Source organism: Argentina silus, assembly GCF_951799395.1.
Source record: "Argentina silus genome assembly, chromosome: 8".
NCBI lineage: Eukaryota > Metazoa > Chordata > Actinopteri > Argentiniformes > Argentinidae > Argentina > Argentina silus.
The window spans coordinates 20,827,006-20,846,965 of NC_139662.1; the positions used below are offsets into that span (position 1 = coordinate 20,827,006).

Consider the following 19,960-nt stretch of genomic DNA (forward strand, 5'->3'; position numbering starts at 1 on the left):
ACACACAGAGCCTGCGGACGACAAGGGGCATGAAGGCCAGGTGTTAGGCTTTGTCCAGCCAGAGACCCATGAATTGATGTACTCTGGGCCTAAACTTTAGACAGATGAATGGATGGATGGATGGAGGGATGGATGGAGGGGCACGGAGGTCAAAGGGGTGTTGTTCAGGTCCTCATAGAACATGTAAAGACCATGACCTTCTGCTCTCCATTCAGTGGTGGAAGCATCCCATTGGTGCCTGTAGCCTTAGGAAAGGGGATGTGTGTGTGTGTGTGTGTGTGTGTGTGTGTGTGTGTGTCTGTGGTGCTAGAGAATGTGTCTGTGGTGCTTGCGAATGTGTCTGTGGTGCTTGCGAATGTGTCTGTGGTGCTAGTGAATGTGTCTGTGGTGCTAGTGAATGTGTCTGTGGTGCTAGTGAATGTGTCTGTGGTGACCTGTGAGGTCCAAATGCAAAGCGTTCATTCCTGCGGTCGGTCGAATCAAAATCAAATGAGTTTATTTATCATGTGATCACAGGATGCAGTGGAATGCTTGAGACGAGCAACCTCTCGTAAATAAACGGATAGTAATAAGAATAATATAGTAAGAATTATTATAATAAGGATAGCAAGAGAATAATAACAAAATATAATAGGCAAGAGGCTCAGTAAAGTACTAATAGGGAGTAAGTACTAAATACAGTCAATAATAACAAGTTAGTCAATAAACGTGTGTCAATATGGTGGACCTGGACTTTATCCTGAAATATTCCAGTTAAAGTTGGCCAGAGACTTCTTGTTGGAGTTGTTGACCAGTAACGTCACATTGGACGTTGGCCTGGGAGACGGTTGTGAAGCCATTTTGTCAGGGCTGTGTACGGCCGTGGTTTCACCGGTCACCTCCTTGAGAAGAAGGCCTGCCGCACTTCTCCTCCTCCAGCTGCACTGCTGGGATGGACACGGTCTGTTCGGATGGACAGGGTGTTCTGTTGGTGCTAATGAGAACAATTGGACTGGGACTATTACTGCCAGAACACCGTGGTATCCCAGAGGAGAGGGTCTCGCACGCGCCAACACGCGCACGCAAATATACACACAGACACACACACACCCCCCCACCCATCTCTGTCATATCCAGTCAAGCATGACTGTGGCTGTATGCGCTCCTCCGAGCCCCCTGTGCTGGGGGTCTGTTGGGATGTCTGTTGTGTGGTTGTCTTGTGTGCTGGTTTCTGGTCTGGAGGTAAACACACTCCTCTGCCGTCGACAGTGACAGACTATAGCACAGCTTTATGGATTACTTCTTGCTGATGTCACAATCCATTTTGCGGAGGGCCTGGCCTGTTGGGATGGCTCTGTGTGCGTTTCACCTAGCCTGGCTCTGTGTGCCTCCTGTACAGCCTTCTCTCTCTCTCTCTCTCTCTCTCTCTCTCTCTTTCTCTCTCCCACCCCCCCCCCCCCCCCCCCCCTCTCTCTCTCTCTCACTCACACACACGTACAGAAATACCATAACCATGACTCCCTTGCTTGTCATTTATAACCCAGCACAGCTATTTAAAATGGCAGAATTACAAATTTAATTTGTACTTGCTCACATACCGTAGGTTTCAATGCAGCCTTATAAAGTAACCAAGCTCTTTTCATCATTTTGTGTGTGTGTGTGTCTCTGTGTCCCACTGTGCACCTGTATGTTGTGTTTCTGTGCGTCTTACCGTGCTGGTAACACCTCTGAGCCTGCATGTGACGCCTGAATTATGCACCAGCTCCTGTGTTTGCTGAAAGGAACGCAGAGAAGAGAGGGAAAGGAGAGGGAGGGAGGAAGGGGGGAGGGGAGATGAGATGAGGACTAGGGGAACACGAGAGTGCGGGGGGGGGGGGGGGATGGGGTAAGTCAGTGGCAGACTAGAAAGAGCAGGGTAGGAGGATGGGGGAGGGGGGAGAACAGAAAGGAAAGTGAGTATTTTTGGGGTAGGGGGGGGATATAGCCTGAAGAGGGGGATCCTCCAGTGAAGTGCGTTTGGGGACAGCCCAGCCCAACTCAGCCCAACCCAACTCAGCCCAACCCAGCCCTGTAGAACGGGCTCTCTGCAGAACTGAATAATTAATAAGACTTCAGCGGAGTGCTGTGAGAACGCAGCCTTTCCTCCCCCACACACACACACACACATCTCAATATGCCACACACACACACAGACACACACATCTCAGTATGCCACACACACACACACACACGCCTTATCATATCACCCCACCTCGCTCCGCTTCACATTGCATCATTAAACATCTATATTTATAATTTCCTCTCTGGCCTCCTGCCCGTTCCTCACACTGTGTAGGCCGGCTCCCGCACTCCCGTCTGATTCGTCATCTCCTCGCTCCGGCCAATCAGCTGCTTGAATAATTGAATTGATTGGCCGAGGTCTCTCTGTCTGGTGTATCATAAAGGGTGTCCATCTCTGTGAAGAGGTCGTGCTCTTGACTGTGTGTGTGTGTGTGTGTGTGAGGACGTTACATAAGTGTTTGCGCCCACTTTTTCTCTTTTAAAAGGGAAATCACTCTATTAATCTAAACTCTCGAGCTACTGAGATGGATGCTTGAGTGAGGTCATCCTATCGAAGGGATGGGGGGGGGGGGGGGGGGGGGGGGTGGGATGGGGGGGGGGGGGGGGGGGGGGGGTGGGATGGAGGGCTGAAGTGGATGGTGAGTCAGGGAGTGGTTAATGAAGAGAAGGGAAGCAGGCAGGAGGGAAAAGGATTGCGGTGGTGGGGGGAGGGGTTGAGTGAGTCAGGGAGGGGGGTAATCGATGAACTGCGACCTTTGCTCGCCCCTGCAGTGTGATGTGGGTGTGGCTGCCTGGATGCTAGTGTTCCCTCGGGGGCAATCGTGACCCCCCCCTCCACCCCATAGCCATTTCATTGCCTCGTATGGCTGCACAATTTATTCTCTGCCACGGTGTTTGTAGAATGTGTGCTTGTACCAATGTGCCTGGCTGTAGAATATCAGGTATATCAGGTTGTAGAATATCAGGTATATCAGGCTGTAGAATATCAGGTATTCTACCGCCAGGCACAACAATTCCCCTGCCCTTTCCTCAGCAAACTCCGCTAACATTTGCACTGCCTGAACAATGTTCTTTTGAAGTAGCAGGGTCCCCCTCCTGGTCCTCAGAGCCTGAGGTAGATTAGTGACTGACTGCCCCGGGTTCTGGCCATGTGCATCAGCTGGAGCTTTCCATATGATCCAATTAGAGAGATTAATGTGGACCACAGACAGACATCCTAATGACAGACAGACGGACAGACAGACTGACATCCTAATAGCAGACAGACAGACAGACAGACAGGCAGACATCCTAATAGCAGACAGACAGGCAGGCAGGCAGACATCCTAATGACAGACAGACAGGCAGGCAGGCAGACATCCTAATGACAGACAGACAGGCAGGCAGGCAGACATCCTAATGACAGACAGACACAGTTCATGGCCAGGGGCTCCTGTATAATGGCCCTGGCCCCCTCTCTCCCATCTGTTTGTTCTGGGAGGGCAGGTTGGGATTTGACATGCTGCTTATGTCCCTCCCAACACTGCTTCTATCAAGATCTGATGTGAACTGATTGGTTCCTCCTGCCAGGGGGGCCTCAATTGTGAAGTGTTCAGTTTAGTTTTTCTTCCACAATATCCTCTGCTTTGAGGGGAGGGGGGGGGGGGTCTGTAGGGCCTATACATACTCTCACTGTGATTTACACTAAGTAATTGTATTGTAGTGTCTAACTTCCCTCTCTCTTTCCCTCTCCTTCCTTCCCTCCCTCCTTCTCTCCCTCCCTCATTCTCTCCTTCTCTCCCTCCCTCCCCCTCCTTCCCTCCCCCCCTCCCCCTCCTTCCCTCCCCCTCCCTCCCTCAGGACCGTAAGCTGTCCAAAGCGGAGCGTCAGCGTTTTAAGGAGGAGGCGGAGATGCTGAAGGGGCTGCAGCACCCCAACATCGTCCGCTTCTACGACTTCTGGGAGTCGCCCGTCAAAGGGAAGAAGTGCATCGTCCTGGTAACGGAGCTCATGACGTCGGGAACGCTAAAGACGTGAGTGTAGAGAGAGGAGAAGCGGCGCCCGCTCCGACGATCCCGCCCCTACGACTTTCAAAACGGGCTAAAAACCTTTATGTTAGCCTTTGCCTTTAATTAAAACTAATAATCTAATCTGCTAATAATTGCACTCTGACCCTAAAATGCACTGACTTTTATTATTTTTTTATGTCTTTTATGCTTTTAAAAAAAAAATAATAATAATTATGCTCTTTCCTTTTTAGCGATTTCATGTAAAGCACTTTGAATTACCTCTGTGTATGAAATGTGCTACATAAATAAACTTGCCTTGCTCAGAGACTGTGGTTCTGATGATGATGATGATTGTGGATCTGATGATGATGACAGTTTTGGCGGGTAGTGCCACTACATGTAGCTCAACTTTTTTATTATTTTTTTTATTTTATAGGCAGTCCCTTATTTTATTTTTCATTTTATTGGTTAGAGATGGTGAAGAAAGACAGGAAAGTAAGAAGGAGAGGGGTGTGTCTGCAGGGCATGGACCGGATTCCAACACATGCTGACACGGGCATATGTGTGCACTGTAGGCCATGGTGCTGGACCGCTGGAGCACCCCAGGCCATGTTTCATGACATACTCTCTCCTCCTCCTTACTTCCTGTCTTTCTCTACTGTCTGTCCAATAAAAAAAGACATAAAAAAACATAAAAATAATAATAATAATAATAATGACCTTATCCCCAAGTACAAATGGTCCTCTCTCATTGAGTGTACCATGTAGAAACTGGTCTGTGCTGAGAGTCATGTGGATGTCCTGTCCCGTCCTGCAGCTACCTGAAGCGCTTCAAGGTGATGAAGCCCAAGGTCCTGAGGAGCTGGTGCAGGCAGATCCTCAAAGGCCTTCACTTCCTGCACACCAGGACCCCTCCCATCATCCACCGGGACTTGAAGTGTGACAACATCTTCATCACAGGCCCCACCGGGTCGGTGAAGATAGGAGACCTGGGACTGGCCACGCTCAAGAGGGCCTCCTTCGCCAAGAGTGTCATAGGTAAGAGACACAACTGTGTCCTTTTTTTAATGGGTCAGGTTATTGTACTCTCACTTTCTAAAAAGTGTGATCAGCGTTCGGTAAGATTTATGACTGGATTCTCTCACTAATGACTAGGTTGTCCCTCTGTCGCCTTGCTGTTTTACACTCACTGAGCGCTTTATTAGGAACACTAACCTAATACTGGGTAGGGCCTCCCTTTACTCTTTATTAGGAACACTGACCTAATACTGGGTAGGGCCTCCCTTTGATCTTTATTAGGAACACTAACCTAATACTGGGTAGGGCCTCCCTTTACTCTTTATTAGGAACACTGACCTAATACTGGGTAGGGCCTCCCTTTGATCTTTATTAGGAACACTGACCTAATACTGGGTAGGGCCTCCCTTTACTCTTTATTAGGAACACTAACCTAATACTGGGTAGGGCCTCCCTTTACTCTTTATTAGGAACACTGACCTAATACTGGGTAGGGCCTCCCTTTGATCTTTATTAGGAACACTAACCTAATACTGGGTAGGGCCTCCCTTTACTCTTTATTAGGAACACTAACCTAATACTGGGTAGGGCCTCCCTTTGCTCTCAAAACAGCCTCAATTCTTCGTGGCATTGAACACTCACACTGTTCTGTGAGTGTATATGTTGGTAGTTCCTCTGTCGTGTTTGTCATGCGTCAGCGACATCCATTCTGAAAGTATATAACCCCACAGGGTTCTCTAGAGGGTTCTCTACAGGGTTCTCGACAGGACTTTTTGACAAGGTGGCGCTGGATTGCATGATCAAAACCAACTTGTGTTTATTCATGTAAAAATGTGCTAAAAATACAGCGCCCATCTTAACCCCCCCCCCCCCACACACACACACACACACACACACACACACACCATCAGTCTCTGTCTCTTAAATAGACGGCAGTTTCCAGATGCTAATATTGATCGGTAAACATTGATCCGACCTTTAACCCCTGTCCCCCCCCAGGCACCCCGGAGTTCATGGCTCCGGAGATGTACGAGGAGCACTACGACGAGGCGGTGGATGTCTACGCCTTCGGGATGTGCATGCTGGAGATGGCCACCTCCGAGTACCCCTACTCAGAGTGCCAGAACGCCGCGCAGATCTACCGCAAAGTCACCAGCGTGAGTTCAGCTAGGACTACTGTGTACCCTATAACTCCAACACAAACTGACCACAACATTTCAACATCTACTACATCCAGATGTGTACACATCCAGACACATTATCATCACCAATACCATCAGCAGCCATGTGCCAACACCAGTGGAACAGCAGTCATGGAAAAAACCCATAATACCATATTTTGGTAAATGGTTCACATTGCTGCTGTGTTTGTGTTTTATAAAGTGAGAATGCAGACTCTGTGTGTGTGTGTTTCAATAATTCAGTGAAGGCTAAGCTTAGTGAGTCCATGAGACAGGGCATCACAAGGTCAAAAAGAATCGTAACGTTGTGGCACTGTTGGTTTACCTTTCCTTCCTGTGGGTTGACCTTTGAATGACCTTCCGTTTGTTAAGCTCCACGGTTCCAGGCTAGCGGAAAGAATGTGTTTATCTCCAGGCCTCTCCTGTGCCACCAGCGAATTCAGCAGACTATACTCTTTTAACAGCTGGTTGCAGTCTTGGGTTTCATTAGAGCGGATTAGAATAGAAACTTGAGAGAAAATCTCACTTTTCAACACTTTTTTCAGTACGTGGTCGTCGTGATGGGAACTTCCTCCATTGTGATATCAAGGACACATGCGTTCTCACTGGGATAGTGACGTCCCCAGAGCCCCATGGGTCTTGTTGAAGCCTTGATGATGAACTTTCTAGTCGGTAAAGATTCCTGTGCTCAGGGGGTACACTAGATTAGATTAGATTAGATTTAACTTTGTCATTGCACAGAGTACAAGTCCTGAGACAATGGAATGCAGTTTGGCATCTAACCAGAGAAAAGACATGAAATTGCATGGCATTACATTTAAGGTATAAGGTATAACAGTGAGGTATAAATAAATGAATATAATAAGGGAGCATATTATATTGATATTCATCTCATGTATATACAACAAGGGCAATAGGTCTTGAGGTATGTTACATGTATGTAGGATGGATAATTGGAGACCAATATAATCAGTATGGTATGTGCAAACAAGCAGTAGTGCATCAGCTAAATTGACGTCCTGAGTGTGCAGCCAGTAGAGGTATGGGGGGAGGGTACCCTGATAACCCCCACCCCCCACCACCACAGATGAAGCCTTCAGGCATTCTTCCATTCCGATGAGGAAGAGGGGCGTCACAGCTCAGTATGCGGTAAAGCGTTTCTTAGATCAGGGGATGTCCAGAGTCATGATGTATTTCCTGATTTGATGAAGGGTATTGATTTCTCACTGTTTATTGAGACTTGGCACAGTTGGGGTGGTGTGACTTGCCTGCCATTGGAGAGGAGAACTAGGAGAATCTTTCTCTCTCTCTTTCTTGCTTTCTTTCTCTCCCTCTTTCTTTCTTTCTCTCTCTCTCTTGCTTTCTTTCTTTTTTTCTCTCTCTCTCTCTCTCTCGCTGGTCTTTCCCTCCCTCCGTCTACTGTGCTGCATGCATATCAGAGTGCCATGGAGAGACCACCCAGTCTATTTATAGCCCGTGTATCAAAGGGAAAGCAGGATTGTTATCTATTCCCAGAGCATCCCGCATATATTAGCATCTGTAATAATGCATCAGCTCCTGGGAAGCCGAGAGTGGCTGGTTTGAAACTTCAACCATTTGACAAGTGATGTTGACACCTCTTTGTCGTGTTGGTCTGAAGAGGAGCTCTTTACTAAGAGTTCTTTTGTACGTTGTTTCCATGTCCTGAATGCTCTCTACAAGGTTTGTAAACCAAGACCCAGATCGTTAAGACATGCTCTGTTAGCCACAGAGAGTTTGCGGAAGGCTCCTGCTGAGAAACCTCTCTCTCTCTCTCTCCCCCCCTCTCTCCTTCTGTTCTTCCCCTGTTTTGTTATTTCTTCCTCCATGTTTACTCACGGTGGGCCCTGAAATCCTCAATTGTTTTGTTTTCATTTGCCGGTCCCCAGGGGGTGAAGCCCGCCAGCTACAACAAGGTCATCGATCCAGAAATCAAGGAGATCATCGGCGAGTGCATCTGCCAAAAAAAGGAGGAGAGGTGAGTGACTGTCCCGCCGCGGCCTCGCCGCCGCCGCCGCCACGGCCGCAGGGCCACCAAGGTGCCCTCCCGTCTCTCCACGCCTCCCTTCCCCCCCCCGGGTTCTACCGCCACAGCGATGACAGCCGGGTTCTCAACAACCCCGCAATCTCTCCCTCCCAATCTGTACCGCATCCTCTACTTTCATAATAATGAGTTTGATACAGCGCTGGGAGGGGAGGAGTGGGGAAAACAAGCATTAAAAAAGCCCTCTGAGGCAGGTTTTCATCCTGAGAGATGATTGTGTTGCTCCCTGTCCTTGTCCTGGCCGGCAATAAACAGAGGGGGTATTCTTAGATAAGGGCTTATGCTGTTCTTCTGACTCTGCTGGGGCGGGAGCACAGAGAACATTGGTGCTTAGGAGAGTCTTTGTTTCAGAGCTCGGCATGACATAACGGCTGAAGTACAGGGAGGGTCATGAGGTTGTTGTGGCCCCTTTCGAAACCTGTATTTCAACATTCAGAGCTGTTCTGGTGTTTGTCTTTGTCAAGTCCCCAGACAGTGCTTGAGGATTGTTTGTCCTTTGCTGTCCCCCCCCTCAGATACTCCATCAAGGAGCTGCTGAACCACGCCTTCTTTGCGGAGGACACGGGTGTGAGGGTGGAGCTGGCGGAGGAGGACGACGGGAAGAAGGCGTCCATCGCTCTGAAGCTGTGGGTGGAGGACCCCAAGAAGCTGAAGGGGAAGTACAAGGAGAGTGGTGCCATAGAGTTCTCCTTCGACCTGGAGAAGGAGACGCCGGAGGGGGTGGCCCAGGAGATGGTGAGTGGTTGGGTGGGTGGGTGGATGGGTGGTTGGGTGGGTGGGTGGATGGGTGGGTGGGTGGGTGGGTGTGTGATTTACAGACTGACTGACTGACTGACTGGGTGTATGGATGGATGGATGACAGGGTGGATGGATGACAGGGTGGATGGATGGATGGATGGATGACAGGGTGGATGGATGGATGGATGACTGACAGGGTGGGTCATAGCATAAAACAAGTAGCTGCAACACACATTCAGAACGCTCTGTGGTATGGACTGGCAGCCATATTAGGTGTACCTTTTTTGGAATTAGATAGATGGATAGATTTCTTTTTCAGTGTTCTAGAGCCAACCATGTCAGATGATGGAACCCCTTGTTGCACCATGCACGGCCGTGTTGGTTTAGCTGTTAGTTGTTGAGCCTTGTGTGCAGCCCTGTTGGAGCGCGGGCCAACACTGCCTCTATCTCATCATCAGGGAATGCGCCCGCATGCAGATCGGCAGGCAGTGATAACGCTCTCTGCATTTCCAGGAATCCCGTGATTGCAGTTTTTTTTTATTTATTTTTTTTATTGTATTTTTCTCTTGTTTGTTTGTTTTTCTGTCCAACGCCCGCCACCAGTTAAGACATGCCCGGGTGCTGTGATAAAGCTCTGGGCCGGAGAACCAGCATATTTCTCTGTGTATGTTCTGAACCCACCATGAGAGAGTGGCTCAGTCCTTTCGTGTGGTTTTGGAGGTAGAGATCGCTCCCTGAATGTTGGCAGATAATGAAGAGGGTTAAAGAGGGGCAAAAGTAGGGTTGGCACGGCTTTAAGTACCCCTGTTTTTACTGTAGCTTGATTGGAACAGGCTTTGTGTATCACTTTTGAGCGGGCTTTGATCAGTCTGTTTGTCTTATTGCTGCCTTCCTGTTCCTGTTGTGCCCCAAGCAGAATCCTTTATTCAGATCTCCGATGTGGCTGGTCTTGAATGCCTCTCCTGCAGCTCTTATCTGTTCCAGCTAAACCGTAGCTTCCACTCGCTGCTATCAGATGTGAGAGTGTTGTGAAAGAGTGTTAGTCTCTGTGAGCTGCATTTTATTGTTGTCCGTCTGAATGAGTATGTGAGTTAATGTAGCCGTGTGTGTGTGTGTGTGTGTGTGCTTCACATGGTGAATGGGCCAGACAGCATTGCTGTGTGTGTGTGTGTGTGTGTGTGTGTGTGTGTGTGTTACAGGTAGTAGGGAGGCAATTGATTTCTCCGGCAGGCAGCTAGCTGACCTGATTTCCTCCTTTTCTTGAGCTGGGGGAAATTTAAGGTCTGGCCCTAATGATTATGCGGGGGGGGCGGACATGGGGCCCAACAGCACAATCAGGCTGCATGGTCAGCATTTCCCATCTCAGATCACCCCTCGTTTCAGTTTGATGACTCATCTATCGACAGGGAGGCACCATGGGAGATGCAGTTTATCTTCCTCGATGGGCCTCTTGTCTCCGGCTGTGCACTTAGGGAGCGGAAATGATGCCTCTTAGGGTGATGGGGACTCTCCTTCAGGGCATGGTTTATGACATGTTTAACATATTTACAGCCTGTGCAGATTGAAATCAATACATTTAATGTTATTAGACGTGTCCTTCATGTGCAGTAATTTCCTCTTCAGCGGTTTTTAAAATCAACTTGGTCTTTTCGTGAGATGTGTGGGACTTAATCAGTGATTGTCAGCTTTGGCGTCTGCGTGGACTAGATGAAGCCTACAGTATGCCTGTTATGTGTTGCCAAACAAAGGGAGCGTTTTGAAACATTTCGAGGGCTCATTTGTTCCCAGTAATTGCATGCCTTTCTTTATTTTGGAGTGTGGACTCCCGTCTCTTTGATGGTGCACCTGTTCTGTGTCCTGTCTGAGGGAGGTTTGTGACGGAGACGGTCAAACCCACTTAACCCAGCTACTGACACAAAGAATATTCCTCCACTCCTCTGTCCCTCTCCCCTGAAATAGATTTTCTATTTTTTCCCCTTCCTGCTCTCTCTCTCTCTCTCTCTCTCCCCCCCCCCCTCTCCCCCCCTCTCTCTCTCTCTCTCACACACTCTCCCCCTCTCACACTCTCTCTCTCACGCTCTAAAAATACCCATCACGCAATGCTCTCTCTCGTATCCGTCAGGTGGATTCCGGATTCTTCCACGACAGCGATGCTAAGATCGTGGGGAAGTCGATCAGGGACCGCGTGTCGTTGATCAAGTGGAGGAGGGAGAGGACCGTATCAGCTGGACCCCCAGTGGACCAGGGTGAGGGGGGACTCAAGGTCCAGGCCACCCCAGCCCAGGGGACCTCTGCTGGGGCTACGCAGGGAGGACAGCCCCCTCTGCTGGAGCCTGAGGAGCCAGAGGCCGACCAGCACGCCAGGCTGTGTAACTTACCAGCCAGCGCCACCTCTGTGACATGTGAGACCCCACTTATACACACATTAAAGAGCCATCCCCCCCCACGCACGCCAACATGCTTCAAATGAACCCCTCACTACTGTCCTCTCCCCTGCGTCACATGGTATGGTTGAATTAATCTTTGACGGTTGTGTATGTATATTGTAATTCATCTTTAAGTAACAAGTAACTATTTTTAGTGTGTGTGTGTGTGTGTGTGTGTGTGTGTGTGTGTGTGATGAGTAACCCCCCTCTCTGTGTCTCTGTAGCAGACAGTACCTTTGACAGCGGCCTGGGCTCCACTGTGTACTCTGACTCCCACAGCAGCCAGCACAGTGTTCTGTACCAGTCCCTGCTGGAGCCCATCACCATGGCAACACAGCAGGTCTGTACCGGGAGGCGCAACACACACACACACACACACACACACCAAACACTGTGCCATTAAGAGAGATGCACACCCCAACACATATCTACACACAGGGCATGTGCAATTTTGCACACAGGTCATTAGCATATTTTCTCAAGTATGTGCACACAGAGGATCATTAACATGCATGCACTCCACACATGGATGTTGGTCATTAGATTAGATTAGATTCAACTTTATTGTCATTGTGCAGAGTACAAGTACAGAGACAACGAAATGCAGTATGCATGTCAATCACATGCGTGTGCCACTTGCACTTGAACACACACACACACACACACACACACACACACGTCTTCACATGCATACACCCCCTCATGTATTTATTGACTGGTTGCCAGGCAGCCGCAGACACACACCATCTCTCCAGGATGTTGTCTTGTTTGTTCAGAGTCCTACGGTTCATCAATCTCCATCCCACTCCACCAGGTGTTTTACACTTGTGTGTTTGGACTTCTTTTGTGTTGTGTGGCTGTGAGTAACATGTGTTCTGCCCGTGGGTCGCTGTGGGTTCAGCGCCAGCGCAGCAGTCCGTGTCTGTCCTCGGAGCGGCCCCCGTCCTGCGAGAGGGGAGAGGGCTGGCGCGCCGCCCTGGGCCCGGAGCTCAGAGCGGGCGCAGGGACGGGCGCGGTGGCGCGGCGGGGGAGCGCCTCCGTCATTGACGCGCTGAGGGGCGGCCACAACAAAACCGCCCACCTTCAGACCCTCTCTCTGCGGCCTGGGAACGCCGGGCCCTGCTCCAATCAGAGGGCGGCCAGCCCTGTCCCCACGACGCCAGAGGACCCGTTAGAGCCCGGCGCCGCTGAGGGCTGCTCCGAGGCGGAGGACGGATTCCCTTCCCAGCATCCTTTGCCTCTGCTGCGGGTCTCCCCTTGTCCCTCGCTCTCAGAGTCCCGTCGTCATAGCGACCCCGCCATGGAGCCGTCGTTGGAAGCCACCAATGGCGGCGGTGCGGCTGCGGCAATGCACGGGGGGCGGAGGCACTCTGACCTCAGCTTCCTCCTGAGCCTAAACTCCGCCCAGCATCACCACACCCAGGCCATGCCCAGGACGCACCTGTGCCACACCTGCCTCTCCATGCTCCTGCTGAGGTCACGGGAGGGGAGGCACCACCAGCCCCCGATCGCCATGCCGACGCACCCCTGCGCCTGCGCCTTCAGACACCAGCACCCCTCCCCTTGCGGGACGACAGGAGGGGTGAAAGGTCAAAGCCACCTGGGCGGAAGTGACTGCTCTGACTTCTCCCTGCTGCAGAAGTCTCTCCTCAACATAATCAGCCGCAAAACCACCGCCGGCCCCCCTGCGGCCCCGCCCAACCAGGGCCCCTCCCCCCTCCGTGTCCCCGCGGTCCTCCGGCCCGTCCGTAGCTACGGAGACGGCAGTCTGACGTTCCCCCTGAGAGGCAGCAGCTCGGGGAGTGAGACAGCCCCCACAGCGCCCCCTCTGGCCAGGCCCCCGCAGGACCGCAGGGCCAGCTACAGCGCTGGGGAGCAGCGAGCCAGCAGCCCCATGGGAGTGGTAGGTCACACAGGGAGACCAGGGCTGCAGTCGTCCCAACAGTCTAAAAAGGCTTCCTTCCTTCTCCTTCTGGTCTTCTTCTCTCTGCCTACTCATAGGGGAGACATGGTGGCCAGATGAAAGCTGATTTTTTACACAGCATATCCTCTGTGTTGCTTTGGCCTGGTTGTGTCTTCTGGTCAGTGTGGATGAAGTAAAACAAGAGAAGAGGGGAGGAAGCCACTTTAGACTATTGAGACGGTGCACCCTGACCCTTCGGCTCACCCTGTGGCCTGCAGAGAACCCTCCCAGCCTGTGGGAGGCGCTACATTGTGCTGCATGGCACTGACCTGAACTCTCTGCTCTACAACCTTGCTCCCTTGCCTAGGCCTCTAGAAGTTCACTCTGTTTTAGTGCTGCGGTGCGGAGGGGGGGGGGGGGGGGGGGGATCATCCTGCCGCCCCGAGTCAGTGGTCCTCTCCGTCGGTCCGCTCTGGGACAAGCCGAGCCCACGGAGGACCGTAGAACCTGCCCGACTAACTAACCACGCCACAGCTGGCCTGATGTTAACGACTTCTCTTTCTGCTTTACTGACCCAATGCCAAACGCGCACAGCCGTCTCCTCCCCCAGCTTCGCTTGTACCCCCCCCCACCCCCCCCCCCCTTCCTGGATCCCCCCGGATGGACAGATGGTGCCTGCAAATGAACAGAATTATGGCTACGTCCTCTCTAACCTCCTCCCTCCCTTCCCCCTCCCGCCCTCGCCTCCTTGTTTTAGTGCACACCTGCCGCCTGCCTCTGTTAAAGCTGCTCATTGTGTTCAGATGGATGTTTTTCAAAGATTATTTTGACCCTTTGTCCCCTCATTATCATTGACATCCTGTGTTGTTGCAGGGTCATATTTAGGAGCCTAATATAGGATTTTGTTTTTGGGTCTGCACAATGTAATGAGGCTGATGGGGGGGGGGGAAAGAAAGAGAGAGAGAGAGAATCTAAAAGCTAATTGTATTCATTTTTATTTTTATTTCTTTAATCCAGGTTTGGCTTATTTCATGAAATAGATTATCATCAGACCAACGTTTTCCTGTCAACATGCACTCAGTGTAGCGTTCAATGCGTCTCCAGAGAAGTGTGTGTGTGTGTGTGTGTGTGTGTGTGTGTGTCCTAACATGTCTCCGTCTTTCCTCCCAGCCCAGTTCTGCAGTGCTCCAGAACCACCCGTCTCTCCAGAGCCTGCCCTCCTCCACCCCCGCCCTCCACAACCCCCTCCAGTACCTCCAGCCCAGACACAGCTACCCCGCCGCGCCCCACACCGGCCAGCCCCCGCCGCCCGCCGCCGGCTTCCCAGCGGCCCCTCCCCAGCAGACGGCCACCGCGGCGAGCTACGCGCCCCCAACGCCGCACCAGACTCAGGCGGCCGCCGCAGCGTACTCCGCGTCGAACATTCCCTGTCCGCAACAAACGCCGGCTGCGCAGAGCTACCCTGCTCCAACTCTGCAGCAGACCACCGCAGCAGCAGCCGCAGCAGCCGGCTTCTCGACGGCCCCCCCGTCCCAGCCGCAGCCGCAGCCGCAGACTACAGCCAGCTACACAGCAGCAACACCGCCTGTGCAACAGACTCCGACTGCACAGAGTTACCCTGCTCCAACACTGCAGCAGACCCAGGCTGCAGCGAGCTACCACGCTCCAACTTCACAGCAGCAGGCTGCAGCTGCAGCAAGTTACCCCACTCCAGCCATGCCGGTCCAGCAGACTGCAACTGCAGCTAGCATGGCAGCAGCAGCAGCAGCGGCGGGTATACCCTCACAAACGACGGCGCAGAGGTACACCGCTCCCGTGGGAACTCAACATCTGCAGCAACAACAACAACACACCCAACCCACACAGAGCTACGCCCATACCGCACCTGTGGCGGCTGTCCTCCCCCCAGCCCAGCAGAGTCCGGCCCCCCACGCCCCCCCGGCCACAGCCATGCCTCCCAGTGGAGCTGCCACGGCCCCTGTGCATTACAGCCAACAGGCTGTGCAAGTCCCCATTCACCAACACAGCCAGCAAACAGTGCAAACCCCCATACTACAACAACAACTACTACTACAACAACAACAACTACTACTACAACAACAACAACAACAACAACAACAACTAAATATGGCACAACCCACTGTACACAGCCTTCAGACAGGACAGGCCGCCGTTCAGCATCAACACAGCCAGCAAACCATGCAGGTCCCAGTCCCACAACACAGCCAGCCAATGGTCCAGCAGACTCCAGCTGCCCAGACCTACCCGTCAGCTGCCCCAGCCCTACAGAGTTACCCCACTGCACCCCTGACAGGGCAACAGAACGCAGCTCCGCAGAGCTACGCGCCCATGGCTCCAGCCGCGCAACCACAGGCCGCTCCAGCGCAGAGTTACGCGGCCACACAGCCAACCGCAGCAGGGCAGACCTATCCATCCGCCCCCGGGCCTCCGCAGGCTGCAGTCCAGCAGGCCTACCCGGCGGCTGTCCCCTTGGCGCAGCCACAGAGCCAGGCCCCCTCCCTCGCCCCGGTCCAGCAGGTGAGTTTAGCATCAGTGGCTCCTTACCGGTTCCTGCTCCCAACGTGGAGAGCAACTCTACAGCGCTCCTGTTTTTCCATTTTTTGACCCCTTTTTGTTTTCATTCCTCCTAGTTCCACCCCTATCTCTACAACGCAGCTTTCCTGAACCAGGTACATCTCCCTCCCTCTCAATACACACGTCAAAACTCAGGAGCAAAAACAGATTAGCATTGTTTTCTGTGATGACCCTGTGTGTGTGTGTGTGTGCGTGCGTGCGTGCGCGCGCGCGGTATGTGAAACACAGAATGAGTAGCCTAACAAACAGTTTCCTCGGACAGGGGCCAAACAGAGGTAATGAAAACAATAATAAAGGGTTTTATCCGCTGCATCCGCAAGCCCCTCTGGCCGCGTGTGTGTGTGTGTGTGTGTGTGCACGTGTTTATGCGCGCAGCAGATGCTGGCTGACTCCAGGCATGAAGACAGGATAGGAAATGTGAGCCTTTCTGATCTGGGTCAATGGCAGGAAAAGCAGATGTCCGAATGAGAGATGTAATCAGACTCCTTCCCCTCTTTTTCACTCCTGCTCCATCCATCTCTCTAGAACCTTCCTGCTGGTCAGAAGCTTTCCCAGCTCGGCCCAGATGGACAGAACCTCCTGCCGCCTGTCCACCAGTCATCTCCCAGTCTGCCTGCTCAGGCACCGCCTCTTCAGCAGCCATTGGCTCAGGCCCCTGTCCCTCAACAGCTACAGCCACTCCAGATCTCCGCCCCCCTGCCACCCACTCACCTCTCCCAGGTAACAGCCAGCCTCTGACGCACCGCTGCCCCAGATAGGTCCTTGTCTCTGCCTAACAGATGTTCTCATATCTAGTCTGATGTGAGCGTGTGTGTGGTGTTTGTGGCTCTCTGGGAAGTGCACTTTGGTTGCTAGTTGTCTACGAGATAATGTACTGCTTTCGATGCATCCTCCTATTGTCTGCTCTGTGGTTTGTGGCCTGGATTCACAAATATCTTCAGAAAAAATATAAATATTTTCATAAGATCTTTTTTATTTTTTTTAGTGATTTTATTTTTAAAGAAGAAACTTAAGAACAGAGTAAAGAACATTCTTAAGAACCTTTTTGGTCTTTTTTTTTCTTTTTTTTTGTAAAAAAAAAAAAAAGCAGTTTAAGAAGAAATTTCTTCTTAAGAACTGTTTGTGAATTCAGGCCCAGACCCTGTTCTCCTTTGATATTTTTTCCCTTCTCTATCCGTTTCTCTTCCTTCTCCCAGTTTCCCTCACCATATCCCACCATCCAAGTGGTGACCTCCATGACTGGATGTGACTCCTACCCCCACCCCCACCCCCACCCTGTTCCTCAGTCCCCCTACCTCTCCACCGCCCCGTCCCTGGCCCCTATCTACCTCTCTCCTGGCCACCCTGGCCCTATGACCCCCTCTCTCTCTCCCCTCGCCTCCCTGCACATAGAGACCTCTCTAGCGCCCCCCACCCCTGTGCCCCTTGTCCCCTCCCCCACCCCCCTGCTGGCCATGGCAGCGCCCACCATGCCTCAGCAGCAGCAGCTGTACCCTGCTGTTCCTCACCCACAGCCTGCACAGCTCCCAGCCCTCACCACTGTGTTACAGAACGCCCCCCTAAACCCTGCTGCCCCCCTCCACAACACACACCCCACCCCACCCTACCCTACCTCTCTGGCCAGCTCCCAGCCTCTCAGACAGGTAAATATAAGCGCAGCAGTATAGCTATTTACCTTATTAAGGTAGAGGTAAGAGGACGTGCCCGCTTGATCACCTTATTCTTTAATGTGCGTGCACAAGTGTGTGTGTGTGCGGCCCTCCCAATATTGTATGTTTATTGTGTTGTTCATCCTTTCTGGAGCAGGTCCAGCAGCAGGCCCAGTCCCAGCCCCCAGAGGCTGCTCCCCCTGCCCAGCCTGCAGTGTTCTACCCTCCCATCCACAATGGCCAGGACGCACTCACTGCCGCAACCCAGCTGGACCACAACCAGAACCCGCCCCAAGTGCAGGCTCAGAGCCAGCCTGCAGCTCCGCAGCCACCTGGCTCTCAGGCATCCTCCTCTGGACCTGCCAGCGCCGGCCTGACTCAGCAGAACCAGGCCAGTGGTCCCGTGGGGTCCACAGGTTCCGCGGGACAGGCCCCAACGGAGCCCAACCTAGAGGTGTGGAGAACTCCCACAACATCACCTCTCATTGCCCTTCCTCCCTTTGCCTCTCTTTCAGCCCTGGGGAGTATCGCCATCCTTGTACCCCCTGTTCTCAACCACCCCTACCTCTGCCCCCCCCCCCCCCCTCACAGCACCACTCATATCTCAACTGAAAGAGAAATTAATTACCCACCCACTAATTATCACCCCCCCCTCCCTCCCTCCCTCCCACCCACCCTCTCCCTCTTGACTCACCAAGCACCAACATCCTGCTAACATCTCCTTCTATGGCTAAGCAGGTCATTCCACTTGACCATCATCCTCTCTGACTGAATGCGTTTGTTTTGTTTTGCCTGAAGGATCCTGCTTCCGATAAACAAGCGTCCGGACAGAGTAACGCCTACGACAGGTATGAGATCATCTCTCAGCGCTCTCATTGGGAGGGGGAGGGGAGAGGGAGAGAGGGAGATGGGGGGTGTTTTGGTGAGGGGGGAGATGGTAGCATAGCAGTGGTAATCTGCCTGGTGTTGTGGGAACAGAGAGAGTTGCTCAGGCTTGTTGTGGTGCTGGGTGTGGTGTCGATGGGATCTCTGAACCATGGCCTTGTAGGGGTTGAGTGAAGATAATGGATGGTGTCTTCTGGGGGGAAGCAGCATAGTTTTCAGTGACATGTGTTTTGGTTCAGGACTGGTTCTGGCTGTGGAGGAAGTCTGGATAGTGTTTCTGTTCTGTATTTGTTTGAACATGACACCAAGATCCATGATACAATAACACCCTTTTTATCATGTTTTGATGCTCGATTTTCTTCAGAGCAGAAAGTAAACGTGGGCCTCTCCTATGCCTTTTTTGGTTTACCAACTCCTCTGTATTTTGATGATTTTATACTGTTTATATGCACGTGACAAATAAAGAATCTTGAATCTTGATTATGTACAGTACCAGTGAAAGGTTTGGACACACCTTCTCATTCAATGGTTTTTATTTTTATTATATTCTACATTGTAGATTAATATTGAAGACATCAAAACTATGAAGGAACGCACATGGAATTATGTAGCAAACAAAAAAGTGTTAAACAAACCAGAATATGGTTCATATTTTAGATTCTTCAAAGTAGCCACTTTTTGCTTTGATGACAGCTTTGCACACTCTCGGCAAGGTGTGTCCAAACCTTTGACGGGTACTGTACGTACTGTATGCCATGACTGTAAGGATCTTGCCCTTTCGGTACAGAATGTACTGTAGCAGGAGAACACAACTGCTGTCCTTGTTTCTGTTGCTCCCTTTAAGTTACGTGTGGGTCAGAGAGGACAGTAGTGTTCCATCTATGGGTCTGAATCAGTCACTCATTATAAGGCAAGAACCAAACCAAGTTAATACTGGTTGTGTGTGCTGTATGCATTGACTGACCTGTCTTTTTAACCAGTGTCAACTCTGACGCCACCTCGGGCAAGGAGATGAGTGACGGGTACGAGGGGACCCACGGAGGGAAGGGAGAGGCGAAGGTCCGCAAACACCACCGCAGGTCCACACGCGCCCGCTCCCGCCAGGAGAAGACCAGCCGGCCCAAACTCAGCATGCTCAACGTGAGTACGACAGTGATGGTACTCTCCATGGACTTGTTAGAAAACCAAACTGGGGGAGAGAAACCGTCCTCCCTGACTCTCACCCCCCCCCCGGCTGTTCTGTTCTGTTCCTCACCCTGGCTGCAGGTGTGTAACACAGGGGACAAGATGGTGGAGTGTCAGCTGGAGACCCACAACCACAAGATGGTCACCTTCAAGTTCGACTTGGACGGAGACGCCCCCGAGGAGATAGCGACTTACATGGTACGGTCAGAAGAGGCTTCTGTTTCCCCCCCCTCGTCCGTCTGAACTCTCAGCTGTGTGCTGTCTACCTGCAAGCTAAGCTCTCTTTTGAGG

The 19,960-nt window shown here is 51.8% G+C and overlaps 1 protein-coding gene across 1 annotated transcript in view; it reads left to right on the top strand.

The window, feature by feature from the left end:
* Positions 1–19,960, top strand: part of LOC310808069 (serine/threonine-protein kinase WNK2) — a 41,746-nt gene that overhangs the window by 11,421 nt on the left and 10,365 nt on the right. Inside the window, exons 2-16 of the mRNA XM_083674770.1 lie at positions 3,880–4,052; positions 4,846–5,066; positions 6,045–6,202; positions 8,134–8,222; positions 8,804–9,023; positions 11,149–11,428; positions 11,677–11,792; positions 12,354–13,355; positions 14,526–15,893; positions 16,007–16,045; positions 16,476–16,670; positions 17,754–18,053; positions 18,398–18,447; positions 19,465–19,624; positions 19,751–19,902. Of these exons, the coding sequence (XP_083530896.1) occupies positions 3,880–4,052; positions 4,846–5,066; positions 6,045–6,202; positions 8,134–8,222; positions 8,804–9,023; positions 11,149–11,428; positions 11,677–11,792; positions 12,354–13,355; positions 14,526–15,893; positions 16,007–16,045; positions 16,476–16,670; positions 17,754–18,053; positions 18,398–18,447; positions 19,465–19,624; positions 19,751–19,902 (4,523 nt within the window). The remainder of the gene's footprint in view (positions 1–3,879; positions 4,053–4,845; positions 5,067–6,044; positions 6,203–8,133; positions 8,223–8,803; positions 9,024–11,148; positions 11,429–11,676; positions 11,793–12,353; positions 13,356–14,525; positions 15,894–16,006; positions 16,046–16,475; positions 16,671–17,753; positions 18,054–18,397; positions 18,448–19,464; positions 19,625–19,750; positions 19,903–19,960) is intronic.